We start from the raw sequence: 27,984 nt of genomic DNA, 5'->3' as shown, positions 1-27,984 counted from the left end.
GACAGAAAATAACAGGCAGACACAGTCCAGTGTTTGGCTTTTATTGAGACATGATTTTCCTCTTTTCATATAACTTATCTAATTAAAATATTCATCTTAGTTACCACAAAAAAAGGAACATAGAAAATTGTATATACACAGTTAGGGACCAAAATACAAATGCAAGTCAAAGTCACTCCCCCCCTGCCCATGTTACTCATCCCACCACCAGCAGGGCAGCGAAGGGGGAAGAGGCAGCTCTGCTCAGTTCCTTCGTGTGTAGTGTAGCACAGAAACATTGCACAAGTGTAACACTCTGGGCACCAAAAGACTGGGACCAGAGCCAGCACTTTTACCCTTGGCTTTGCTTAGTTTGTGTCTCATTGAAATAACCCTCCTCTGGTGCCCACCTCTTCCAGCTGTGTGGGTTTAATGGCTGAGGAAGAGGTGGGATGGGTCCCAGTACCAGTGGGACCCACTCAGTGCAGAGGGGAGGCAATTCAAACCCCGTGCCACATCTCATCCTCTCTGTATTCACACCCCCCCATCCCGCCCCACAATCCAGCTAAGCTACAGACCCAGTTGGCAAAGCCTAGAGCAAAGAGGCTGCTCTGAGAGGGAAGGTACATCATACTGTAACAGCAATGCTTTGGGCAATACTCACAGCTGAGGATCTAACTGTAGTATTAAGTGGCAGTTTAGCAGTGCCCAAGATTGTTCTTGGGCCTCACCCAGATCCTTTGCTCAAGGCTCCACTGGGGCCTGAACACAATGCCAGACTCCCCTTCCCTCCCCTCTGCCCCTACCCCAAGTACAGAGGAGAAATAAATGGTAGCACAACGGTCAGCAGAACATATATTGTTATCTAATTAAAAATACAGCAAAATTAAATACAGCAAAAATGCAAGAGTAAGGAGCCATTATTTTACAGCACAACACACACTGAAATGCTGCACGGTAACATTAAAGCATCTGGGACTGTAACAAACTTACAGCACATGAGAGTCTGAGAACATTTTTCCAAGACCTTCAAAATAAGAACAGACCAAGAGACAGGTGTCCAGAATGGTTTTAACAAAAGAAAGAAAAGGGGAAAAAGAAAAAAAAAGGAGAAGAAAGAAAGAAACCAAACAGAAACCAGAAGCATACAGGGATTTTTCTAGAGCCCTCCATGGAGGGCTCTTCACAGCAAGGTTTCCCCCCCGGTCAGTGTGCACGGGACAACTCCACTGGTTTGGGATTTGGCAGCCACAGAAAGCCAGCAGCAAAGCTTCTCAAGAGCCACCACCAGCATCCACTACCAGCACCTCTTCCACCTAGACAGCAAAATCCTAGGGCAGCAAATATGGCTTGGAACAGGAGAATCTCTCCCCTTTCCGATCCAGTCGGATGTCTGAGCACTAAAAGAGAGGCCGTCTCCCTCGCCACACAACCTGGGTCTAACCAACTCCATCCTCTGCTTGCACCACCTCTGGATAAGTTTGCTTTTGAGGCAGATGTAATCCACCAGCAGAAACGTTCACCACAATAAGGCTTCACACTTAATAGCAAGTGCCTAGTTGTGTCCAGCTCCCTGATCTCTGCTGCAGCCTCAGCAAGTCCACCTGAATCACACACCCCACGCAGCACTGGCTCCCAACCTCTCCAGAGAAGCTGTGGCACCTCCTTACACTTCCAGCACCCATGTCCACCAGGTCACATCGCACACCCTTTCCTTCCAGAGCTCCAGTTCCTCAGACACCAAGTACAACCAAGATTTTTGAACTCCTGCTATTAGTATGCACACATTAAAAAACAACCACATTCCGTTATTCACTTTCCTCCAACCCCAGTCAAGGGTTTTCAGGTTCAAATCCTTGCCTTTTCCAGAGGGGGCAAAGGAAAACATACAGGGAAAAGACAGGATTTAAGCACCAGCTTCCAAACTGGAAATAAATCCTTCCCAATTCCACAAAGAAAACAAGATAAAAGTATTCCTTCTTTCCACTAAAAAGAGGCAAACCGATGCCTTCATTGATGTTTAAAAACCATTTTTAACTTCAGAGGCAGACAAAGTCTCTTCTCTCTCAAAAAAAAAAAAAAAGTTAAAAGTCTGACTTGGTGCACAGTAAAATTTCTCCCAAAAACCCCTCATAGTTTTATTCCCAGTTGCCAGCAGAAGACAACAGCAGCAGAGAAAAAGTCCCCAATGGCTCTTGGCATCCCTGCACAACAACATAAGCATCTGTACAAGATCTACAGTAACAGCAGAGAGAAGGTCGAGAGCTAAGATTTTATTAACATACACAAGTAGCGAGCAAAGCCTTAGGACTTGATGTGCTTGCCAAAGGATCGACAAGCAGGTGGGCTACTGGTCCTACCTGTCCCAGAGAGTCCAAGGGGGACTTTGGGCCCAGCAGGTACCAGATCATGAGGAAAGACCCCCGTGATACCCAGTGTCATGGACAGATGGATTCCTGACAGCTCGAGTCACAGAGACACTGACCCTTGCACTGGATTGGGAGGGCAGAGACTACTGGGAGCGACATAAATAATACCAGCGGGAGAGAGGGGCAAAATATTAATTAAAACCATTTTATAATTTATTAAGAGGTTAAATAGTAAATAGTCTCTGGATCTTCCACTCTCAGCAGGTGCCAAGACTTCACATTTTCTCATGTGGGGAGATTCTGTACACCCTTCTTTTGATGGATGACAAAGCTAAAACCAGGATGTTAAGGGCAGGGGGGGAAAAAAGGGGGTCTTGACACTGAGTGAGGGACCAGAATAAAAGATAAAATACTGTGCTGTCGTCTTGTGCAGATCGAAGCCTCTCCCAGCAGCTGCAGCCTCCAAAGAGTTCAAACAAAAGGGCTGTTTGGGTACCTTCTCCCCCTTCAGTGCCACTCCCCCATGAGAGGGAAAGTCCCAGATCTGCACTGCAAACTTATCTCCGAGAAAACCTGTTTTTGAAAGCTTTGATAGTCTTTGCCATCATGGGTGCAATTTCTGCAACAGAGAAAGAAAAAAGATAAACAAATCAAACAAAAACCCCACACATTAAAGCAGCAGTCACAGACTAGGAGAGCAGAGAGCAATTCAAAGCTGCAGCCCTGGCAAGGCAGATGCAATGTAGATGTAGGTGTGTGCTCTCTGATCATGGCCTATCATATTTTCAAGTCAGACTGATGAGAGCCCACTCTCTGATACAATCAGCACTGGGCAGGAAGGCAAATCAGACATTTGTCTATACTTTTTCTTGTGCAAGAAGACTTTACACCCTCTCCTTAGAAAGAGGAGAGAGGCCACCAACATCAACCCTCCTGCATACCCTGGATTTCCCTTACAGCAGCAGCAGATTCCTGCATTTGTAAAGGAGAAGCTCTAGGACACCACACAGATGTTCTGCGGTTTGTACTTACTCTTCACTGGTGGTTTCCTGGGGTCATAGGAGGAGAAGGTGCTACCTGAAGATGGGACAGAATGGGCACTGCTGGTGCTGGGCCCATCATAGGCCTGCTCCTCGCTCACACGAGAGTGGCTTTTACTAGATGTATACAAGTCTGGTTTTATTCTGAAACAGAGACGGGACAGACATTTCAGTAGAGGAGTCACTGCTGTTTGATGTAATTCTTCAGACACAAGCCACACTTGTTAACAGCAGCATGGCTGATACCACATGGAACCAGCAGTGACCAGCATCTCCAAACTTCCTAGGAAGAAAGAAGCTATTACGGTTACAAGTTTCACTGCAAAACGACCTCACAGACACACAGTATCCTTTCCTGCCAGGATGCAGAGCTTCAGGGAGAAGCTAGCAGGAGCCCACAGGAAAAGAGGCCCTGAACAGCAAGTGCCACTGAGAAATCACTCACTTGGTCTTCCCTGGCAGAAGAGGTCCTCCAGTTCCAAACTTCTCTTGTCTCCTTCGTACATCCCGAGGTGGCTTTGCTGCAGAGTTCACAAACGCCATTTTGGCCACTCTACCTGTAGGAGGGCAGAGGGAAACATTGCTGAGATCCAACTTACTATAAAGGAGGCTCCTCCAGTGCTTGTCTCACTACAGCAAGCTCCACCTCTCCCCAATCCAACCATGCCAAAGCTCAGGCGATAGCCTCGTCCCTAAGGTCTGAACCTCTGGCAGTCACAACATGGGCTGTGAGAAATCAGACTGTTCAGGTCAGTAGTTCTCATCATGTTCACCAGAAAAGCAGGAATGCTTCCCTCCATCTCGGTATTCTTCAACCCCAGCATGGAGAAGCCACTCTAGCAGAACAGGAGGTGACTCTGCAGCCCTACATGTTCTTGCTATAAAATATTACTCTGTCTAGTCTGCATCAGCAACACTATGGATGGAATCTAGAGCCTGCTAAGCCATTAATGATCTCTGATCATTCTGCCCTACTTTACCTTTTGGTTTGTTGGCATGAGCTGAGCCGATGTTCCGTGCTAACATGAGCAGCCGCTGCTCTCGTGCGTCATGAAGTCGAAGGTACATCTCCCGCCAGGACTCAAACTCTTCTGGCTTCTCATTCTTGAAGTCTCGGAGACAGTGATTGTGCCACAGTTGATCCGTATCCTCAATAAGGACCTGAAACAAACCCACACATTAACTGGGATCCCTCCCGACACCTTCACTCCCCTCTCCCTCAGAACCAGCTAGTGCCAGTGCCACTGGAATACCACAGAGAGCAAGACAGCTTAGGGGCCAACTTGCAGCAAGAGATGGGCAGAAGGCAAATCCAGGAACTCAGGATTACAACAAGAGGTGGTTTTTTTTGCTAAAGAGCATTGTTCTTTACTACTCTGCTATTGCAGATGAGGACAGAACATCACTCCCACGTCACCATCCCTTTTCCAGGCCCAGGCACTCACATGATTACATTCCTCAATGCGATACAGCTGCTCTGGGGTGCATCTCTCCAATACTGGCTCCAGCACTGTGAAAGGGACACCACCCACTTCAAAGATCGCTAGAGAGAAACAAGATGCACAGAGTATTTATCCTGCTCCTTTCTTGCCAAGGAAAAGGATTGACACCTTGAAATCCAGAGGAAAAAGCTGCAGTGCTACAGGACACTACACAATATAAGGGAAAGGAGAAAGGAGCCGAAGGTGCAATAGCTCTAGTGAGTCATCAGGCACTAGCGTCTCCAAGTTAAGAAATGCCTGTGCAAGGCTCTGTTTACCACTATTTCCAGTGCTTTAGCACTCCCAGAAAGCATGCTGAGTGCTGATTCCTGCAGCATCTGAGCTTTCAGCGAGATCTATCCCATATTAGTTAGCTTGCCTTGCAAAAAAGGGGCAACTGTGCACATGCTCCAAGCCAGATGCTGCTGGGATATATGCAAACAAGTTACCAAAATGTCAGTATACCTGTATGGCAACATGACTTCAAGACAGATGAGGAAAGGTACTTACAGTCAATGTTGTTACTGAGGACTCTGATACACTGCTGATACAGAGACATCATCTTTGGGAGGTAGGCAGTTTTGGAGCCTGAATACACTTGCATCTTTGAATTCAACCGTCGGCCTGTAAAACCCGCTTCGCTCTCTTCAACTGGCGAGGACACCGCTGTCAAGTGAAAGACTTGGAGTAAGAAGGGAACAGGGAAAAGAAGAGCCCCCCCCCGATGAATGGCACAGGGGACACAAATCAGAGTCACCCAGAAGCCACCTAAAAGGGCAAGTCTTCTCTAAGAGACCTGTAATCTAGTTCAGGAAGGGCAAGTCCAAAGCCCAGGCCTCAAAGGATCATCTTCATTTCTGCTACAGCATGTGGGAAAGAAGCCACCTGAGCTCTGGGCATCAGAGGCAGGACACCAGACCCCAACAGAACGGCTTGAACCCAGCCAGCATCCACTCCCTCCCACAAACAGTGGCTGGAGCCCATTTCAGACCTATTTTCCTGCCAACATACCTTTCCTTTTTGTCTGGGAGCAGGTAATGGACTCGATTGAAGGAAGAGGGCGGTAATTGGCCTGAATCGGGGGCAGTGGGATGTCTGGTAACGTTGGTACCACATCTAAAATTATCTGGAAGGAGAGCATGTACATGCAAGTAAGCCAAGAATACAGGAGAATGCTACATCATCCTGCCAGCGTACAAGCAGCACTGAACTGTGTTTTATTTGATATTTTGAATAAGCCACTCAATGCCGATCAGCTTGCACCTGGAAGTAGCCTCAGAGGAGGCTGCACTTCTGCCACTTTACTGTGGGTCTGTCCAGGCAGTCAATACAAAGAAGCCAAAATTCAGGATTGGAATCACTAAGCTCCCTCCAGTAAGAGCCATCCACATCTTTAACCTACTAGGTTCGGTGCTAAAGGACACGTGCGAGAACCCAAGTCAGATTAACAATGCAAAGAACTGGAGAAAAAACAGACAAGAAAACTAGCAGAAATATTTCCTTGATCTCAAACACTCATTTACCCGTTCGGTCTCTTCTCCTCCTCCCCACCTCCTGCAAAAATCTCCACAGTGGAGGAGGAGAGGGGAACCTCACAAACTGAGGGAAACCTAAAACTTTGACATGAGGCACTTAGAATGAAGAGCAAATCATGCTTTTAAAATGCTGCTAGGATTACAAAAACACTTTTTGAAGAGCAAGGTGTTTCAAAGTTGAGTAACAAGATTAAGCAGTAAAGGTTTTACACATTAGTCCCTATTTATATACAAAACCCTGGAACCCATGTGGCAATGAATATGTACAGAAATCTCTCTTGTTTTTCAACCTTTCACAAAAGAAGGTCTGTCTTCTAGAATAAGCTGCATTGTAACACCAGTCCTCCCATTTCCCCCAATTTCTGGAGACCAACAAATTTAGTTAACAAAACTGTAGTATTCATATAGATTAAAAAAAAAAAAGTCCATTTTAGAGAAGCATAAATACTTGAGGAGAGACAAGGGAACCTTGCTAGCAGGTAGAGATGCACTGCATATTAGGCCAGATAGTAAGTTGACTCACATCTAAAGATATTCTGCATGCTTAACAAGTGTATCATGTCCAATATGCTTTCATACAACTACTTAGCTGAAGGTGTTTTCTTTTACTCTCCCCATTTTTGAATTAACAGGGTTTTGCCTATTGCATTTCTTTTTTAACCCTCCCTCTTCACCCACTTTTCCAGCAGAGTTCTGCTCCAACAGCACAAAGTGACGCCTGCAGCACAGGCCATACGAAACACACAGTGTCTCCCAACAGGAGCCAGGAGCCACAGCCCTGGATACCAATGAGACACTGCAAGCGCAACCTGATGCGGGACACAGCCCAGCACCTCCAAGGGGAAAACTGATAAGCCTCAGATGGCAGAGGACCGAGAGCAGCTCACCCCATCTTCTTTGCTCACTTTCAGATCCTTCAAAACCTTACCCTCTTTGGTTTAGGAGGCTCTGGTAGTTTCTTCTCTGCCTTTTTCTCACTTGTTCGCTTGTGGCTTGGACTTTTCCGACTCGAGCTGGAGCTGTTGGTACTGGCTTTGGATCCATTCTGTTTGCTGTGCCCTCGGTCTTTCTCCCCAGCTGACACAGAGGAGGGTTTAACCACTTTCTTTTTCTTTTTCTGGGGCTGGTCATAGCTGAGGTACGACTCAAAGGACATTGTAGGTTGTTCAAATTCATCCTCCACTTCCCCCTCCCCAAAATTTGAGGAAAAGCCCATCGATTTTTTGTCTACATCAGAGACTTTGCGCTTCCCCTCTGAAGATTTTATGCTCCCAGAAATCCCCTTTTCTTTAATCCTATTTGATGAGTCACACTCAGCTTTCTGTTTCTCCCGCTCTGTGTTAGAAGTTTCCAGGCTCAACTTAGGCTTTTCCAATTTGCTTTTTTCGGAGTCCCGATGTTTTTGCTTTTTAACATGGTTGTCCAAAGACTCTTCCAAGCGCGGCAACATTTGCAACTTCTCCTTTCTGGAGGTGCTGCTTTCTCGATTCTTCTCCTTCTTGGCACCATCTGATGTCCTCTTCTCCTTGCTGCCCCCCGCCATGGGGGCTTCTCGGAGCTGCTCTTTAAAAGAGGCCTTGTGCAATGTTTCTGGGCTGAAGGTCCTGTCGTCCCCTTTGCCATCAAGTCGCTGCTTCTTATGAGAAGACTTGTGCTCTTTGCTTCGACTCACATTCCCTTTGTCGTAGAACTCACCAGGGTTCCTCTCCCGGCCTCCCCCCAGCTTCTCCTGAAAGCTGTGGCCTTTACTGACTTTCTGATGAAATACTGTTAGTTCTTCCTGCTCCTCAGAGGCGTAAGGGTCTGTGTACATATCCTGAGGGCTCTCACTTGGCTCAGGTGACACAGCTTGTCCATAGTCCGAGTACTCCTGATCTGAAGAGAGCACTGGGGAAGATCTGCCCCAACCCTTCCCCTCATGGCTGCTACAGCCATAAGTCTCATGGGCTCTCTCAGGCCTAGGATACCTTTTGGACTTCTTTTCCCTATGATCTGGGCTATAGGACTGGCTGCAAGACGGCTGGAAGTGTTCTGGGTACTCCTGGTCAGGATCATCATCCTCTCTGAGGGAGGATTCTTGATGTCTTTTGCTTGAGCTGCTCCTCTCGTAATCACGGTCTTCAGAATCTAGGTTATTTCTGAAGGGATTAAAAAAAAACAAACCCCAAAATAGTTAGTTTAAAACTTCCCAGTATGAATGAAAAGAGCAACAACTCCCCATAGACCACATGGACAGGAACCTCTCTTACAGAAGACTAGCATTGTATTTGGTAGTTTTGTGGCAAGAATACCAGTAATTCTCTCAGGCACAGCAACATTCAGGGATTTAGAAACTGCATTTCTAGTGCAGGAATTGATTAACCATTTTTATTAGGACTAGAGACTTCACAGTTCACTGGGAAGCAAAGACAGAAGTATACAGAGACTTCTCCATGCCTACACACTCCTGGCTGTGTGGTACCTGTAGGAAACACGTTCCCCAGTTCACCAGTCAAGCATGCAGGGATACCACAGCCATCAAAATTGTCATGAATAACTGGGTCTTTATCACCCACATCTACATCTAAATGATCTCATTGCTGAGTTCAACACAGCTTTGTTACTACAATATATTGGCTAGCACTAACTTTCAGTTTCCGTAGGATTTTTTGCACATAACAGCCTTCTTTCAAAGCAAACCACTTCCTTTACTTGAGCCTAGAATTTCCTCTCTTCAGCATCATAAAACGGGAAGCAAGCAGATTGCATCTCTTGCTTTATTAAAGGCACTTTTCTGGCCTCTACGGTTAATCTCTTCATCAAACTGCAAATTATTGAAAATCGGTCCCTACTTTCATGCAAAACTGCAGTTGTCAGCAACCCAACACTCCGCGGCTAGCCAAAGCAGGAAGTTTATGCTGAAACAAGGCAAAAACCCCATGCAGAGTTAGCACGCTTGTATTACAAGTTTTTCCAGAGCCTTTGCTTGTTACCTTGGTCAGAAAAGTTTATAATGTCTACTGCAAAAATATAATAAAGCTTATCCGTCATGATAACTGAACAGGTTCACTTACCGGTCCGCCTCTTGGGACACTGGCACTAGCTTCTTCCACCTGGCTACGAGATTCTTTGCAAAGTCTCCTACAAGCTCGTGTTTCCGTAAACTGTTCACAGTCTTCCCAACACCTGTCTCCTTCACGAGAGAGCCAAAACATGAATTAATGTTAGCAAAACAGTATTCTCACCTCTGCTAAAAAGCGAATAAAGTTAACCTGCCACTGATCACTGCTAGGTAGAAATGAGCTTCCTTGATCTAACAGCAAAGTTATCACATATAATATATTATGTTTTCAGCAGCCATTATATGGTTTACTACAGCTCTGTAAATCAAAGATAACTTAACTGTGCCTTAGTCAGACACTAGTTATTTGTATTAATAAACCAAGTTAGTATTTACCATGACTGTTGGTAAGTTTGAAGACAGAAGTCACTAATAATTTTAACGATTAGCGCTTTCTAATTTCATGCTGATTCAGTTATTGTTAGGAACAGCTCTGACTCATATCCCAGTCAAGTGTTAAGCTTTTGGAAGAACTAAGGATGACGAATTAACCTCCATGCTTCACACTTGCTCTGACACACTCCTTCCCCGAGCTTGGAATCCCTAGAACCTCATCACAATCACACCTGTGACACCGGGCTGTAGCACGTGGCCAAGGCAACGCACCCCATTCAAGGGAAAAGCAGCATTTCTGTGACAAACAGTTATCCTGTGACTTGACAGACACGATGAAAGCATGAGAGATTTCACAGCTCTTACCACAAGAATGTCAACTGTGATGGGCAACTCAGACAGCCTCTTCAGACTTTTCAGCAGCTGCAGAGACAAGAAGGAAAGTGTTCAGACTTGTCATACTGAACCACATACTGTGATTAGAAAGGAAGAAAATTCTGCAGTGCATGAGAGCTTGTTAGAAAAATCCAAGTGGCAGACAGCTGCTGTCCTGCTCCAAATCAAGCTCCTGAGAAGCTGAACACAAGGGCCAACTGTAAAAAAAATTATCGCCTCTTTGCCTACAAGGGCCCATCTGAGAATTTTAAAACACACTCAAATATTAATGCTTTCTTCACACAGGACTGCAACTTATCTTTGGCTTAAAGCATCAGGAACAGAGGCACAAACCTCTGTTGCACAGCAAGGTGAAGAAAAGACTCAGAAGCTTGTGACTCTCCAAAGGTGGTGCTGAGAATCGCATTACTTGTTGAGAGGAGGGGAAAAAAAATATTCAGTCCTTTCTAAAGTTTTCCAAGCTAGACACTGAGGGAAGGAAGATTTCTAGATGCTCTTAAAGAATTAAGATGGAGTCCCTATCTCCCTTGCAGACCCTCCACTCTGTCAGTGCTGCTGACAATCTCTCTCCTCTCAGCTATACTCTGTGCTAAAAAGGCAACTGATCCCCTCCACAACCACTGCCTCTCACCCCACTCTTTCCCTTCCCTTCACCATACACCAGTGAAAAATGTTGTTTTCCTCCACACACGCTGCCAAATGAGGCCCTGCCAGTGCGCACAGCTGCTCCGTGGGCCAGGGAGGGAAGAGGGGCCCTCTCCAACTTGCACCCCGGCAAGGGGCTGCAGGTGAAGTGGACACACTTGTCCCTCTGCCACCAAAGTGGTTTGGGAGACTGCTTCACTGAGATGTCTACAGCACCACTGCCCCTCATGTTATTTCCCACAGCTCAGCTACAGCCACAGACCAGCCTCATCAGCATTCCCATTATTAGAGCCCCTATACAGCCCATGCTTTGTTCAGCACTGCTGTGCTATATGCCATAGAAAGGGCTGTCCCTGATCCAGATCTTCTCTCTAAAGTGCTGTGCTCATGCTCAAATTAGCACAGTCGGCCTCAGCTATTCCAATCACCCCCACTTCCACCGCACAAGGATCAAAGAGGTTTCCTTCCTTTTGAAGGAAATACATTCTTTTAACCTACTTGAAGAGTGCTATTACTTTCAGAGAGAAAATACTCCTCGACACAGAGATAAGGGTTTATCTAGCTTAAGCAGAACACCAGGACGACTTCTGTTCACCAGAAACCACTGCCCCATCTTCATTATATTTAGGACTTCATTGCCATGACTGAAGTTTTATGTTCTCCTGTTTGTTTTAGAAGAGCGTAACACTGATACCAACAGTATTTCAGCACTCTTGAGCTGGGATGCAGGGAGGGATGCAACAGTTCTAACTGTGCTGTAACCACAGCTAACCGAGTCTTCAAGCCCTCTGTCTCTGCAACTCCAGGCTCATGGCAATGTGGAGTCTCCTCCAGGATTCACAGAATTCCCAATTATTTTCTAGCTACACCCCACTGTAGCATCTTCCACAGCTCTTTTTGCTCTTTAGTTATTTGCTGCGTGTAGGGCTGAATTCCAAGAAGAAAAGCGTTATTCTCGATGGCGCTCATGTCTGGATTTTGTAGAGCCAGGGGAAGTGTGGTTTGAGACCAGGGGATCCACACATTTGATCCAGAACATGTCTCATGGTGAACTGACTTATTCCACACCCACTGAGGTCAATCATCTTATAAAACACAAGAGCTGGGTGTGAGAGGCCACGATACATATACCTTTGCTTAAGTGCCACTTCACCAAGCTTTTATGCCTGCACCTTCATCAGAAATGTTAACGCAGTTGGAGTTCAGCAGACTCCCCAGCCAAGTTGTAAATCTCAAAATGACGCCATCAGGAAACAAGGCATTTTTGTTACCTGCGTCATCAGTAATGCACTTATCTGACAATCCAAGCTATCAAAATCTGTGCTTATTGACACTGTCCAAGTGGCATGCAGCCTGGCAATATCTGAATAGGGATCTATTTGGGAGCTGCGTTCATACAGCACAGCAAAACCTTGCTTTGCTTGCAACCTCTGTGGACCACAGGTCCATGTGCATGAAACGCACCAAAAGAGACAACTCTGATGCAGCGAGGCTTAAGAACTTGTACTAATCTGTATTTCCTCTGGGAATAAGCTGATGGAGTACACCCCACTGCCTTCAGCTGAAATCAGCCAAGCAGACTCAAATCTGACAGCTCATTTCAGAAATAACTGAGATCCTACAAGTCCTGTGAGAAAAAGGCAACTGGATAGAAGACAGAAAACACAAGGCTTGTATCTTGCTAGACACCCGATGAAATACATACGAGAAAGCTTTTCTAACACACCCCAGTGTAAGGTAGAGTTTCAGTCAGTCAGCCACAAGACACAAACCATAAAAACTTCACTTAGTTCCAGTTCCAATAAATTTTTGTTTAACATGGGTGGATTGTTTTCTTTTTCTAAAAGAGTCAGCCAGACCATTACAACACACATTAATATCAAATTACTACAGCATAGCCTGGCCTCTTCCTCTCCGTGAAGATGCTCTCTTGTTCATGTTTCCCTTACTCTCTTTCTTCCCTCAGTCCTGCAACAGAGCTTGTACCCTCTCTGCTGGGGAAAAAAAAAAAAGACTTTTTCCAAACCATTACAGCAGCGTCCAAAGCTTCACTCATACAGTTCTGTGGCAGCAGCCCAATTTTCACCCAAAACCAGTATTAGTACTTAACACTTTTCAGGAAGGCAATATAGAGTTGTACACGATACTGGGAAAATATTATTCTTTTGTATTACTGATAAAATATTTCAAAAGGACAAAGCAAGAAAACGGAAGACTGGAAACAGCAGTGCCAGAGGTGCCGTGGATTTGTCCTGCTGACAGGGTAAAGCTGTAGCTGCTACAGAACTGTAGTGGAAATAGTTATTGCACAAGAGCCAAAAGCCATTTTCTGACATAGGAGGGTGCTCAGAAAATACACAGTATATTAAGACACTGCAATGGCAACTAAATTCAAGTCTAGAAACACTAATGCTGCCAAGGATATAGCTGAAAAGGTATCAGAATTGAAGAGTATAGGTCATGGGACCTTTCTGCTGGGGAAGAGAAAAGGTTTAAAGTCACGATTGTAGCTGGTGGCAGCTTGCAAATACTTAACACATCCCCCTCACCTTGCAAAAATGCATAGGATCAACAGAGAAAGAAACGACTTAACACCGCAAGGTTACTGGAGGAAGAGTCAGCATGTGCAAACAGTGCCTGAAGACTTACAATGCCCAAGAAACACAGACATGCAGTTATTGCCCCAAGCTGACACAAGGGTCAGGAAACGGGAGCACTAATTCTCAGCGCACAGCGTGCTGAGCCAATATTTGAAGTCTTGCGCGTGCTCTCAGTACCATGGAACCCAAGACCCCCTGGAATTGACTCCTCAGCAGTTGCTCAGCTCCACTTGGGGCCCCACCAGTTAAACCATGCTTTGGTTTTAGCTGAGAGGAGGCACCAGCCTCCCCCCTGCTTCGCCCCCAGCTAGGCTGGAGCTGGGTACACGGGCCTCCACTTCAAAGGGTCAGACCTTGAGCACTTCGGGATCCATCCTTCTTCACGGTGCGAGGTCTTGGAATGAGAGTGGTTCTGCAGGGGTTTGCCTCAGTTAACGAGTTAGCAAGTGCAGAGCACCTGCACTGCCTTGTCTGAATTAAGCAAAACGTAAGCCAAACACCTGTAAACAGTCACAACAGATGCTCCCCCTATAAAATATGACATCCTAGAGAATGGGATAATAGCACGTGCCGAGCCCACACCCAAGCTCAACCCTAACTCCAAATTTCAGTTGAAAAAAAACCAGCTCAGAACCCTGGTGCCCAGCAGGAGAGTAGCTGTCAGCAACAGAGGCAGACGAATGTCACTGAACAGATTCGAGCACCAGCGTAGATCAAGGCAGCGCACACGGTGGCCACTCTGCGACAGCTGCTGTGGGCAGCAGATTTCAGCAGCAGCCACGTTCCCTCACAGAGATGGGCGAGGGGCATCAAGCAGCTTCCCCAAGGCCAGACAGGGAGCCCACAATAGGGCAGAGTTTAAAACTTGGCAAATTCTTGCCCTGACCCCAACTCCCCGGCTATCGTGGTGGCCTTGTCGCGATCCTGGCCTTCCCCAGTCCCGTGGTAGGGCTGCGCCTCCCTGTCACCTCTCGCCAGGGCTCATGCCAGGGACCGCAGCTCTTCCACCATGAACACGTCACCAGGACAAGACTCTTCCGGCAAGTTCTCCCGTTGCCCACTTGCCCATCTCTCAAGCCGCCCCCCAGCGACGTGCCGCGGGGGGACCCCACATAGGGACCCCTGCACCCCGCGGCGGGCCTCCTGCGGGGCAGCTGGGGCCTGAGAGCCCAGCTCAGGCTGGCAGCAGCGCGGGGGGCTCCCACTGGGGACAACCCACCGGGCCTGCCCCGCTGCCGCGGCTGAGGCCGCCCGCATTGCCCCACGGACCGCGGTCCCGGCCAGGCAGGAAACTTCGCGGGGGTGGGGGGAACCCCGGCGGAGGGCAGGGCAGGCCCAGCTCGGCCCCGCTCCCCGTGTCCCCCACGGAGTGGCCCGGACCCTCCCGACCCTCGGCGCCGCCGCGCCGCCCCCGCCGGGGAGGGGGAGCCTCGGTCGCGCCGCCGCCCCCGTCACCTTCTTGGGCTCCGAGCTGCCCGCCAGCCGCGACTGCAGCTTGCCCACAACTTCCAGCACCGACTCCGCCATTTTTACTGCTGGAGAGGCCGCGGCGGCGGAAGCGGCTTCATCGCCCGCTGGCCACACGGCGTTTCCTCACCGCTGCCGCCATCTTGGCTGAGGGCAGGAAACGGAAGCGGCGCAGCCGTTGCCCCGGCCGGTGGTGGCCATGGCGGGTGCGGGCACGGTTCGGTGGGTGCCATGTTAGGGCCTGGCGGCGGCGGGCAGCGCCATCTTGAGTGCTGGCAGGGCGCTGCTGAGGGGAACGCGGCCGCCATACCCCCCTCAGTGGGGCGGTGGTGCCCTCCCCGGCCCCACCGCAGTCAGGACAGGCTTTCCTGAAACAAATGTCGCTTCATACCTATTCCCGTTGGCTCCTGACGGCCAACGGCTCCACCATGGCTGTTGGGAGTGAGTGAAAAGTAGGTTTTTAGATTCATTTGTGGCCAAAGGCAAGAGCGGGACTGCAGCTGCCCAGGCCAGGGGCTCCTCAGGTCGGGGGCTCGGAGCTGCCGTCCCCTCTGCTCAATCAGGACAGTGGGGAAGGCATCAGCAGGCTGATGTCCCCCCAACTCATCCCCAGATGCCCTGGTGAACCCCTCTGGGGTGGAGCCAGGCTTTTGGCTGCCTCCTCGTTTCCTTGCTCTTGGCAGTGACCAGGTAATCATGCCTGGCCTTTGGTTTACTGCCTTCTCCTGGTGCTGGCTGCGATGATGCCCTTGGCCAGAGCAGCGCTACCTGAATCCAGCCCTTTCCACGTATCCCGGGACTCGGCTGAGAGCGGCTGTCCTCGCATCACCCCAAAAGCCTGCTGTAAATGTAGAAGTGATAAGAGCAGTCAGCTGGCTGGGAGGGGAAAGGACGGAGGAGGTTGTTGCCTGGAGAAAGCTGAGGGTCTCTGTCTTTCAACTTGCAGAGCCCTGTGCTGGTCAGAGCTTCCCCTTGGACTAACTGGTCTTAACAGCAAGGTAAGGAGCAGACGCAGCCTATAGCTGAGTCACGGAGCACCAGGGCTCGCCTAGCAGGATTTGCAGACGTCTTGCGTGGGGCATGAGAACTGCTGAATAATGGAAATAATGGCATGGGGAAAAACTTTGCTGTTGTCTAAAATGGGGCTGCAGGAATTATAGGCAGCAAAATAGTGCCCAGAGCTGCAGTATCCAGGTGGTTTTCCGGGCCAGCTTGGTGTTTGCTGTGGCTCAGACCCTGCTTGAACACGGGGCTGGGGGCACCGGCAGTTGAAGGAAAGGGACTCTGCCTGTTCAGTTAGATATGAAAGAAAATCAAGCCTGCCATAACTTTCTGAAGACACAGTATCACCCAGCATAGGTCCTGATTTGCTGTTAGCTCAGTAATATGGTGCAGGGCTGAGATTAGTAGCACTGACAGGATGTGAGGATAACTACTGCCTTTTAAGAGAAGTTTAAACAGTTAGAAAAAAGACCTGTCTTCCCTCCTTTCTGTCTGGGTCCTTTGAAATCTCTTCAAACCATCCCAGCTCCCTAGATTAATCTAGCAGCCAGGATTAATCTGTAGGAAAAACATCCCTTTCAAGCCACTACAGTGGTATTTCAATCAGAAGCAGCAGTGATGTCCCATTTTAAATTAACTGCAGGTAGTAAAGGTCACTCTGCCCTCCTGCAGCCAGACACTGGAATAACATGACCACGCGCTTCAAATCGGAGTCTGTCAAAGGTGCCCAAAGGGGACAGGCAGGATCCCACAGACATCAATATGAGCCCAAAACTTCTCATGGCTCTGTTGCACTTGTATGAAGTGTAATGCAGTTAGAAAACCTGTTTTATCCCAGAACAACTTCTCCCTTTGACTCCTGACTGGGGTGGACAGGGGATAGAGAAAGCCAGCTGCATTGCCGGGCTTTCCGGAAGGAGTTAAGAAGGCTTTCAGAGATCAGCTTGCCAAACTGTGATGCTGGGCTCCACACCAGGCCCACAGGAGCTGCTGAGCACTGGTGTCACCTCTCTAAAATGAGGTCTGGAACCCTTGAAAGGGGGTGAGCAGTTTTATGGAAAACAACAGTGGCTTGCTACAGATACTGTGCTTGTTTCTTTAAAAAAAGCAAAATCAAGGCAGTCGGGGGAGCAGAAGGGATCAGGCAAATCCTCAGCGCAGCCCAGTCACTTATTTCACAAGGCCAAGCCCTCCTGCTCCGGCAGGTTGCAGACCTCAACCTGGCACCCGTCCTGCTGGGACCGGTCTCAGTGTGGGGGCAGCAGAATGGCCACCTCCCTCCAGGACAAGTCCTGCTTCTCTTTGGGTTTGTTCGGCAGCAAGGAGGTTCTCGCAGTGTTGTGTCGCAGAGAGATGCAGGTTTGAGGGATCAGGATAGAAGGCCTGGAAAAGTATTTTCATTTCCTGGGAAATTCCAATATTTAACCTGTATTTTCACTTCAAATCCAGCTGAAAAGCTGAAACTGCAAATTTTCCTGGGGAATGGATAGTCTGAACAAAATGCGTGTTTGGAAACATCAAAGTGGTTTTGCTCTGAAAGGGTAAATCCCAGTTCCTTTTCCCAAGCCTGAGCTGGGTGTCAGAAATCATTTTATATCCAAACACACAGAGAGAATGGCATTTGCGTGCCGGTTTCAGACAGACTGATGTCCACTCCAGGATATGACACTGTTACAGATGAGTCTGTGGTGGTGTAAACTGGGGAAGCCCCATGAAACGCCACAATACCAGGGATGGCTCAAGTGCCTGGAACTTTGCTCCTGAATTCTCTTGGCTTCTGCGCAAAGCCAGGGGTGAGCCGAGTCTGTGGGTGGCTGTGACGTCCTTGCTCCTTCTGCTCACCCCAGCCAGCTGAGCTCAGCCAGGCTGGCACCACTGCATTCCCCCTCGGACTCAGCCCTGAATCCTCTTTCCTGGCAGGGACTTTTACTAAACTTTTTTCTTCTCCATATTTTTGCTGAAGTCTCAAAATGCCCCCCCCCCTTCTTCTTTGCCGAGTGCTAAATATGAGCTGATTATTCAGTTCCAAGAAACCTGATCTTTATGGTCAAGTGTAATAAACAGTACCCAGACATGTGAGACAGTGCAGTAACAGCTATTTCTGGCCGGCAGATTTGTTCCCTCATACATTGGCTGCTCCGAGCTCCCTTGGAGGAGCTGAGGTCACTCCTGAGTTTCAGACTGGAGTTTCAAGCTAGAATTTGGGAATATTCAAAAGCTGGATTTTTTGTTGTTGTTATTCTTTTTTTTTTTTTCCCCTCTTTCATCTGCAGTCTGGTCACCCCAGAGGGCAGCTGGCCCCACTGGTTACTGAGCCCAAGGGCCTTGCTGTGCCCGAGGGCCTGGGAAGGGGGAAATAAACACCCTTTTCTACACTGTCCTGCAGTGCTGGGCTTCATCTCACCTTGCTGCTGTGTGAGAACATCTGTCAGAGCTGCTGGGACTTGATTCACCCCATCTGATGTGCACTTGAGTCAGGCAAAGCACACCGTGATTGCCGGCTTGGTCTGTCTGGAGTCTATGTTACCCCAGACAGTGGAGCTGTCAGTGAGGCTGAGCACGGCCCCATACCCCAGGAACAAGTGGGTGCTCCCAGTTTCCCAAGGCAATCATCCAAAATCCCTAGTCCTTTTTTAACACGGTGAAGGTGCTGGTATTGGTTGAGAGTTGAGGATCCCCTCTTGCAGTCATGGCCCCCAATGCCTTTAATGCAGTTCAGAGGGGTACAGGGCTTAGGAGGTGGTTTCCTGATCCAAAGCGTATATGAGTCAGTGGGAGTTTTTCCTTTGCTTAATGGAATGTCTTAAAGAGCAGAAGGACACCTGTACCCTTGCTACAAGGCTCCTCACCTCTCCTTTCTCACCAGGTTCCCACTCTGATCCTCCCAAGATGGCACCCAAAAAGAAAATCCCCAAGAAGCCCAAGGTGGATAAAGAGGATGCATCCATCACCCCAGTGGTGGTGGAAGATGCTTTGCTGGATGTCGAACACCTCAATCACCTGAATAGTTTGTACGACAGCGGTTCCAACGGCTTCCACTGCACGGCCACGGAGGTTGAAGCACCGGACCATGGAGCCAGCCTTCTGGAGGGGATGAACCAGATGCGCCAGAAGCGGTTCCTCTGCGATCTCACCGTTGCCACCAAAACAAAGTCCTTCGAGGTGCATAAACTCATCCTGGCTTCCTGCAGCGAGTACTTCCACCGCCTGCTGCAGAGAGACCCTCAGCTGCACCGTGTGGAGCTCCACGACGTGTCCCCACTGGGTCTATCTGCCATCATCACCTACAGCTACACGGGGAAGCTGAGCCTCTCACTGTACACCATTGGCAGCACCATTGCTGCCGCCACCCAGCTGCAGGTGCCAGCACTGCTGAACATGTGCAGTGACTTCCTCGTTCAGGAGATAGCCGTAGAGAACTGCATGTACATCACCAACATCTCAGCCACCTACGGCCTCAACCAGGTGAAAGACACTACCCGGAAATTCATCCGGGAAAACTTCCTGGAGTTCTCCAAGACTGACCAGTTCATGAAACTCCCCTTTGGTCAGGTCAATGAGCTGCTGATGGATGATGGCCTGCAGATACCCAGTGAGGTTGCAGCCTTCCAGATTGCTGTCAAGTGGCTGGAGTTTGACCCAAAACGGGTCCGATATGCTGCTGACCTCCTGGGCAACATTCGATTCGGCACAATCTCAGCTCCAGACTTGGTCAACCTTGTGCAACCTGTGCCACACATGATGCAAGATCCACAGTGCCACAAACTCCTCGTGGACGCGATGAATTACCACCTGCTCCCCCACCAGCAAAACAGCCTTCAGTCTCGGAGAACCAGGATACGTGGAGGCCAGAGGGTGCTTGTCACAATTGGGGGTCGTCCAGCTTTGACCGAGAAGGCTCTTAGCAGGGAAATCAGCTACAGGGACACAGAAGGAAACTGGAACAAGCTGACAGAGATGCCAGCAAAAAGTTTTAACCAGTGCGTGGTGGTGATGGATGGATTCATCTACATTGCGGGTGGTGAAGACCAAAACGATGCCAGGAACCAGGCCAAGCATGCTGTCAGCAGCCTGAGCAGGTAAGACGGGCTCCACCTGGCCATGCAGGCCCTGGGGAGGGGTTCAGAGTGGTGCTGTGTCTGCCTGTGCCTCAGGATCCCCTGTGGGGTGAGCATGTCAGAAAGGTTCCTCTGCTATCAGTAACCAGGAGGTAGGTCTGGCCTCTGGGATAAAGCTTCCAGGGAGGGACGGCCACAGTGAGGCCCAGCACAGGGTGCTGGACTGCGAGACACAAGACCTGGAAACCACTTCCGGGGATTTGGTCTATGTGACCTCAGCCAGGGCTTCCCCTGGGGACTTTGGCACCTGGGCTGTGCTGCCCATGTCCTCCAGCAGTGCACAGCACCGGTGCAGGATGAGGGCAAGACAGGGCCTCTTTGAAGCTGTGAGGCTCCTGGAGAAATGTGAGCCCTCAATATTTAGAAGTAAGCCATTTTGTTACTCTGAGGAAGCTCCCCTTTTAGTCCACTGGCTGTTCCTCCAGCCTCAACCCAGTCTCTGATTTGTCTAGATTCATTTTAAGGTAGATTTACTGCCTGTAGGATTCCCATTGCCCTTCAGGCTTTCGTCTCTCTGCCTCCATTTCTCTCTTCATCATTTAAATGACGAGGTTTGTCTCCTTAATCCCCATAAACCTGTCACTGGATTGCCAAGGGATTACTATTCAAAGAAAGGAGTAACCATGACAACCTGACATGCAGTATTTTGTTTGCAACCTAAACCTGAACTTCCCAGTGGCTCTGCCCACAGCTTGGCTCAGCCACCTGAGGCTCCACATGCAGCATTACTGGCACTGCTCAAGGCCAGCCCTGATCACCCCTCGGTTAGGAGCTGTCATTGGGCTCTTTCTCCTGCACCGAGTGAGGTTTCAGGGACCCACTGGTGTAGTTTTATTTCTGGCCAGCAGCTTGTCCACCTTTCGCAGCCTGGCCTTAGTCCCCACGGCATCGCTCTGGGGACACAGCAGCTCCAGTTCCCTCTGCCATCTCGTGGGCACACAAGGAGTCAGCTTCTTACCATGTGCCTGGCTTTGGCCTAGCAGGATGAGCAGGGAAGACCTGCCCCTAGGTCCTCTTCTACCTGCCAAGACCCAACAGAGGGAACAGTGATGGTGCTTGAGGACACCTCAGATTGGTAGCACTGGCCATTTCCAAGCCAGGCCAGAGCTTGTGGTGGCATCCCAAGGGTTAGGGTGGAAACAACCCCAGCAGTCACAGGTAGGATCCAGTCCTGTGCAGTGCCATCGTCTTCATCTGCACAGCCTATTCAGACATTTTTTTACTGCTGGAGAAGACAGAGAGGCTCTTCCAGAGCACGAGTTGTCTCCTCTGAAGGCAGATGTCTGGCAGGCCCCACTTCTCTGATGCTAGCTAGTCATGCACAGACAGATCTGCCTGCCCTTCATCCCCCAGGTATGACCCGCGCTTCAACACCTGGCTGCACCTGGCCAGCATGCAGCACAGGAGGACACACTTCAGCCTGAGCGCCTGCAACGGGCTCATCTACGCTGTCGGAGGGCGCAATGCTGAGGGCGTGTTGGCATCTGTTGAGTGCTACGTCCCCACCACCAACAGCTGGCAGAGCAAGGCAAGCCTGGAGACACCTCGCTGCTGTCACGCCACCACCGTCATTGATGGCAAACTCCTGGTCACCGGTGGCTACATAAGCCATGCCTATTCACGCACTGTGTACTGCTATGAGCCCAGCACCGATGCCTGGAGGGAGCAGGCAAGGCTCAGCACCCCCCGGGGCTGGCACTGTGCGGCCACCGTGGCCGACCGAGCGTATGTGCTGGGTGGGAGCCAGCTGGGTCCCCAGGGCGAGCGGGTGGACGTGATACCTGTGGAGTGCTACAGCCCAGTCACGGGGCAGTGGAGTTACATGGCACCCCTGCCCACAGGGGTCAGCACAGCTGGGGTGGCTCTGCTGGAGGGGCGCTTGTGCCTGGTGGGTGGCTGGAACGAGAGCGGGAAGAGGTATCAGAAATGCGTGCAGTGCTACAATCCTGACCTCAACGAGTGGGCCAAGGACGAGGACCTCCCTGAGGCCACTGTGGGCGTCTCATGCTGCACCATCATCCTCCCACGCTCCCCAAGCTCCACGTCCCGGGCCAGCTCTGTGGCCTCGGCAGCTGCCAGCACGTAAAGAGTTCTGGGTGCCACAGGGCTTATGCCAGCAGTTAGGGAAGGAGACAGAGCTGAGGAATGTGGGATAGCTGCATCTCCATCCCACAGCTTAAGCAGGGATTGCTCAAGCAGGGCAGACATGGAAGCAAGCAGGACAGAAGAGCTTTTCTCCTCAGCCTGCAGCACTGCATCGCAGTGTGGATTGGAAAAAAATGGGAAAAAAAAGAAGAGAAGCAAACTAGAATAATGCAGGAGAAATTCTACTGTAGGAACAGTACTGTAAGACACTTTCAAAACAACAGTAGTATTGGTATTAGGTATAAGAAAGTGACAGGTCTATAATATATCTTGTTGCTCACATAGCATTTGTTCAAGGGAAATGCATTTAATATTTACCTATTGAAGCTAGATACCTTCAGACCAGAAATAAAGTGAATCTTGATAGCAAGGAAGAGAACTGTTGGAGCAACTCACCAAGATCTCTTGCTCTTCCAAGGGCTGTGCTCTAGCTCAAGCAGAAGGAATCGGGGAAGTGCTGGAAGATGCTATGAGGTGCCCTGAAAATAAGTATTAGCTGGAAGAGAAGCCCTTCACATCTAAACCAGGAGCTTTTGCAGATCTATTCCTAGCCAAGTCCTCGTTCTTGTACCATCAAGCTGACAGCCTGGGTTTGAACTCAGTCAGTGCTTCCCCATTACTGTAAAAGCAGTCTGACCTGTAAAAGGAGAACTGATTAGGAAACTTTCAGGGGCAAGCACTTGCTCAGTGCCTGGGGTCCCTCTCTGAGACAGTTACCAGTCTTTATTAAAGCCCTGTGTGCCCTTTCAGAGGGCACAGGGACTGCAGATCCCCCCTTAGAACACTACAGAGCAGACTGGGGCTCTTGGGCTAAGTATGTCAGCCAGCAGCACTCCAAACCCAGCCCCGGTGGCTCTGCAATGCAGCCCCAGAGCAGGGATAACTTGCAACAAGCAGGAGGCAAGAGAGCATGGCCGTTATTTCCTGGTCTCCAGCCCACAGTTATTACATGACATCACACAAGAGTCATATGCCAAGGCCAGGATCTTCCAATAACAGGTCCTGTTACTGGAGCACATTTACAAGTGATCCTAGACAGACTCATCACCTTCGTCTTGGGCCAAGGCAGCTAGGCACTGCTGAGCATCTAGGCAAACACTCCTGTTTTTCTTCCAGTCTTTTTTGCACAACACAGTGAAATTGCATCCAGGAAAGCCCTGAGCCCCTTGAGGGAACTCCAACATGCTGTAAGATGCCAAGACAACTTCAGTAAAGCAGGCTGGTTTGTGCTTCCTTTTGCAACTCACAAAAACCAAGCAGCTTGCAGAAGTTACAGGTCACAGAGATATTCATCTTTCTTTGGAGAATTCACCCTCTCACTTAAGAGTTCACATCAAGCACAAAGGTATAGAGAGGCAGAACATCATTTCTGCTCAAATTCTGTTTTCCTCTGTGCATTTTCACATGCACAGCACACACTGCGCTGTGCATTTTGGAGTGGGCTCCATCCTGAACAGTGCTGGCAACCTCCCCTGGTTTATAACTCCACCAGGCTTGACAAAGGAACCATCTAGTCTTTGAGACAACACTGCACAAGCACTGGTGTTAGTATTTATTCCTTTTATTATCATTTTTTACCGTAAGAGGCAGGAGAGAACTGAACACCAGCAAGAGGCAAGGGTGTTGCAGAATTCCACCTGTGTGAGCTGTATTGCCCTGCAGGGAATTTTCCTCTTTAAACAATAAAGGCCACTCCTTTGCAGGGGAAAAATGTCTGGCTTTGTAATTACAGCAGCATACATTCACACTCCTGAAACATTTTAAGAAACCAGCCAAGATTCATCCTCTACATTCCAAGCACATCCAGTAATTGCTTCTGGATTTCTACAGCCCATTGAGCACACCACAATCTGTGGGGCAGAAACACTGTACCAGCTGCAGGTACTTGAGTTCACTCACTGCCCACAGAAGCAGCATGGATCAGGGGGTTCTGGCTGATCTCAGCCCCTTCTTGTGGCACCAAGTTCAAATCTCTGCTCAGAAGCCTCACCAGTCCCGCAGCACTGCCAGCACCACAGGTCTTACTCATTCCCTTCCAACCAGTTCTGTCATGCTCAGAGAACCATCAGCCACTTTTTGGCTTTATGGCTCTGCTTTATTAAGAGGATATATGTGCCATTTTCTTTGGCTTGCCATTGAAGAGTCCCCACAAAATTCACAAGAGAAGTTAGGGGTTAGAAAATTTTATTTGTTTTTTTGGTAACAGGAACTGCTTATTTACCAGGAAGGATGATGCCATCATACTGTGAGGGGAAAAAAAAAAAAAAAAAAGAACCAAGTGAGAAAGTACCACCAGGTAAAGGTACAGTACTGCTGTGCAGTAAACCAAGTCACCATGTCCCTTCCAAGCCAGCCAGACAACATTGACATGAAACACCAGTTCTCCTACATGAACACCTAACTGCCTTTCTACTTTGCTGCTGTGCTGTGAACTTCCAAGGGGGGCTCTGTTCAGATCAGCATTAAACTCTGCTCATCAGCCCAGCAAAACAGGAGGCCCCACCCTTCAAAGGTTGATCTGACCAGAACTACACTCATCCCTTTTACACTCCCAGGATTCGGCCCCTGAAGGTAACTGTGCCACAGGGAGCAGAACCAGGCATGAGGGGGGAAAAAAGCTGATCAGCAGGAGCAAGCTGAGCCCACTCTGTGCAGGGTGTGGCCAGCATAGATCTAGGCAGAGCAGCCTATAACGAGGCTCTGGACTGTCGACCCTTTCCACCTCTGAAAAGTACCAGCAGTCCCCATCAGGCTTTCGGCATCTCCCATTCATTATGCAGTCTGTGTTAGAGAGCACTAGAGACAAACCGAAGGACTGGTTTTATTTAGATCACTCCATCCTCCAAGCCTGGCAGCTCATCTAGGAGCTGTGTCAGATAAATCCTAACCCTGCCTTGTCACTTGTGATCACATACATGTAGCACCTCCAAAAACTATGGGAGACAGGTTTACACAAGAGCTGATACTTCCAGCTATCCTGCAAGAGCTGCTCTTTCAGTTCAGCACACACACAAAAAAAAGAGGGGCACAAACAACACTTGTGCTCAAACGCAGCTTCTACTGCCCCAGAGCAGTAAAAACTCAATGATTTAAACAGTGATAAGATCTCCTCCTGGCCAGTGACCTGTTCCAGTCCTTCTGCATTGAAGCATTTTGCTGCTACTTGCTAGGAAACTCTTGGGATACAAAAAATAAAGATGGATTTTACCTTTTGCTGAAACCAGCGCATGGCTTCTTCCTTTCCAATTCTGTGCTTGGCTCCAATGTTGCCAGTCCTGCGTTTCTTGTCAGCAATGCTGAAACCAGGCCTGCCCAGCACCTGCCAGGAGAGGAGACCAACAGCACTATTTCATTCTGGCATTTATTTATTTTCTTAAACTTAACAGTTTTCTAGGAGGGAAGGCTAGAATTTCCACATCAGTAACATCTCATTGTCCAAGCTGCAATCAAGACTGAGCACATTATCCTCTACAGCCTCAATGCAGAGTGAAAATAACTCCTGAGTAGCCAGGTAAACTGACAGGGACAGCTCCTAGGTTGACAACTTAGTACATACACTGACTGAAACCAAAATGAGTGTGGAAGATGCACTTTTCCATACACAGAGGCCTCAGCTCTGGAGAAAAGATACATTGATTGAACAGCATTGCTAACGCATACAGAACAGCTTTGCTCTATTTCAGAGTGTTAGTGAGACACAGAATGGAATGACTCAAACATGCCAGCCACCGCCGCTGCCACATGAGCCATCCCCAGCCCTCTGCATGCAGATTCTCCTGAATCTTCCAGCAGTGCAGCCCATCTTTCAGCCTGCGTTCCCAAAGCCCTGCTGCTCCTTCCTTCCCCACGCCTAGCACAGCTGTTTCAGTATTAGCCCAGGAACATCACTAAATGCAACGGTATTTGTTTCTGAAGAGGCTTTGTGAGACATGCCACAAATTGAGGATTTTACAGCAGCCCTGGGAATCTCAGTTTAGACTTGCATTTTGTTGACGTTTTTCCATCTTCCAGCACTGGGCAGCAAATTAACATGAGCCAGTTATCATTCTAGGGCTTTCACACAAACCCAGTAGCCGTAAGGAAGCAGGGAATACGCACCACGTAAAAGTCCAAGCCGTAGATACCAATACTGGGATCATATTTAATTCCCAGATCAATGTGCTCCTGGATTCCAAAGCCGAAGTTCCCAGTGTCTGAGAAGTTGTTTTTTCTCAACTCGTATTCTCGCACCTGAAACATTTGTTGTCAGTCACTATTTCATTATCGACTACAAATACAGTAGTTCTACTTGCGTGTTCTACCAACTGCTACCAGACCCACAACTTGCTTGCATGCTATTAAGTCTTCAGCCCTAAAATTTTGCTCCCACAGCCTGCACATAAGTCTCAGCAAAGACAGAATCTCAAAAGAAAGGAGTAACTGCACCAACTAGCTCTTAAATAAGGATGAGAGAGCAACCTGCGTATCAGACAGAGCTGCTACCCCAACCCTTAACATCTATGACTGATCTGTAACTAGATCAGGTGCAACACTTCAAAGCACAGATCTTTTCAGTTGGTATGGATTTAAGCTTTGCTCTTTCACAAATCAAAGATCCTGACCAGCCAAATTCTCACCTTCAACCCCTTCTCCAGAATCTCCTCTGCTTTGGCCCCACGAACCGTGCAATGAACAGCAATCTTCTCATTTCTCCTGATTCCAAAGGATCTTACAGTGTATCGTGCTGTGGGCAGCAATAATTACACTTAGAGGCTATTCAAAAAATTCCCACCTGAGGGATTCAGAGCTTGCTCAAGAAGACCAAAGAAATGACTTTAAATGAAAGAAAAAAAGAACCAAGGCAACTAAATGTTCCCTCTTGGGGAATGAGCAGAGACCAGCACCCAGAGTCTGGGGGCAGAACTCAAGTGACAGAAACAACCACCGGCACCCAAATACTAAGGCCCTCAATTCTCACAAGGCTCATGTCAGGGCAGACCTCCCCACGCTGGTTCTGCCAAGGAGCCTCTTCCCTGGCAGCCACACTCCCACTTCACCCTCTGCGTGCTCAGGGGAGGAAGGAAAACAACCTGCTCCTTTGCAGCCCTGCGACACCCAGCCCCCCTTGGCAGCCGGCAGGAAAACCCACCCCTCACCTTTGGAGAAGACGGGGGTCTGGCCCGTCAGCTGCTCCAGCACTTTGGCCGCTCGGGTGAGCCTGTCCCCGCTCTCCCCAACGCAGATGTTGAGGCAGAGCTTGCGGATACGCAGCTCTCGCATGGGGTTCTCCTTTTCACCCTGGTCTTGCTGCAGAGAAACGACACGGGGGCTAGTGAGGGGCGACCGGGAAACAGCCCACCGCTCGCCCCAGAAGGCTTCGCGAGGCAGCTATCGCAGCCGGACACCGAGCTCCCCCCCCGCACCCTGCCGCGGCGGCGGCCCAGGCACCGGGCAGGCCGCGGCCTGTCATGGCAGCCGCTTCCCCAGGGCGGCTCGCCGGCTTTTCCCAGCCCCGCAGAGCTCCCTCCCAGCCTTTCGCTCTCCCGCCCGCACGGGTCCTGGCCCGGCCGGTCCCCGCCGAGGGCGGATGGCGGGGGATAGAGACGGCACAGCCCAGATGCGGGCACCGCTACTCACCGCCATGATGGGGGCGGGGAAGAGATCAGTCGGCCGCCGCCGCGGGGTCTTATGGGACGGCGCGAGGGGGTCGGCAGCGCCCCCTGGCGACCAGGAGGGCGGCGCGGCGGCGCAGCCGGTTTCCGGGCAACCGCCAGCGGGCGGGGCCACGCGGCCAT

General features: G+C 49.5%; 3 protein-coding genes across 3 annotated transcripts; 1 reads left to right on the top strand and 2 right to left on the bottom strand.

Moving 5' to 3' along the window:
- Positions 1-20: 20 nt before the first annotated feature.
- On the bottom strand, positions 21-15,091 carry ELOA (elongin A). The gene is made up of 11 exons (XM_075773651.1): positions 14,934-15,091; positions 10,204-10,260; positions 9,458-9,576; positions 7,333-8,542; positions 5,881-5,995; positions 5,380-5,535; positions 4,834-4,931; positions 4,369-4,549; positions 3,834-3,945; positions 3,381-3,532; positions 21-2,967 (listed from the first exon to the last, which is right to left on the bottom strand). Exons 1-11 carry the CDS (start codon positions 15,003-15,005, stop codon positions 2,906-2,908), a joined length of 2,334 nt encoding a protein of 777 aa, XP_075629766.1. The 5' UTR covers positions 15,006-15,091; the 3' UTR covers positions 21-2,905.
- Positions 15,092-15,195: 104 nt separating this feature from the next.
- LOC104629127 (kelch-like protein 31) lies at positions 15,196-23,921 on the top strand. The gene is made up of 4 exons (XM_075773833.1): positions 15,196-15,397; positions 15,892-15,943; positions 18,814-20,026; positions 21,419-23,921. The coding sequence occupies exons 3-4, from the start codon at positions 18,837-18,839 to the stop codon at positions 22,149-22,151; spliced, it is 1,923 nt and encodes a 640-aa protein (XP_075629948.1). The 5' UTR covers positions 15,196-15,397; positions 15,892-15,943; positions 18,814-18,836; the 3' UTR covers positions 22,152-23,921.
- A 456-nt stretch (positions 23,922-24,377) lies between these two features.
- RPL11 (ribosomal protein L11) lies at positions 24,378-27,937 on the bottom strand. The gene is made up of 6 exons (XM_075773834.1): positions 27,827-27,937; positions 27,346-27,496; positions 26,827-26,933; positions 26,309-26,440; positions 25,419-25,529; positions 24,378-24,453 (listed from the first exon to the last, which is right to left on the bottom strand). The coding sequence occupies exons 1-6, from the start codon at positions 27,830-27,832 to the stop codon at positions 24,424-24,426; spliced, it is 537 nt and encodes a 178-aa protein (XP_075629949.1). The 5' UTR covers positions 27,833-27,937; the 3' UTR covers positions 24,378-24,423.
- Positions 27,938-27,984: the final 47 nt, after the last annotated feature.

Source organism: Balearica regulorum, chromosome 22 (genome assembly GCF_011004875.1).
Source record: "Balearica regulorum gibbericeps isolate bBalReg1 chromosome 22, bBalReg1.pri, whole genome shotgun sequence".
Classification (NCBI taxonomy): Eukaryota; Metazoa; Chordata; class Aves; order Gruiformes; family Gruidae; genus Balearica; species Balearica regulorum.
Note: the sequence above shows the minus strand (reverse complement) of the source record. Positions and strands in the feature narration are given on the sequence as shown.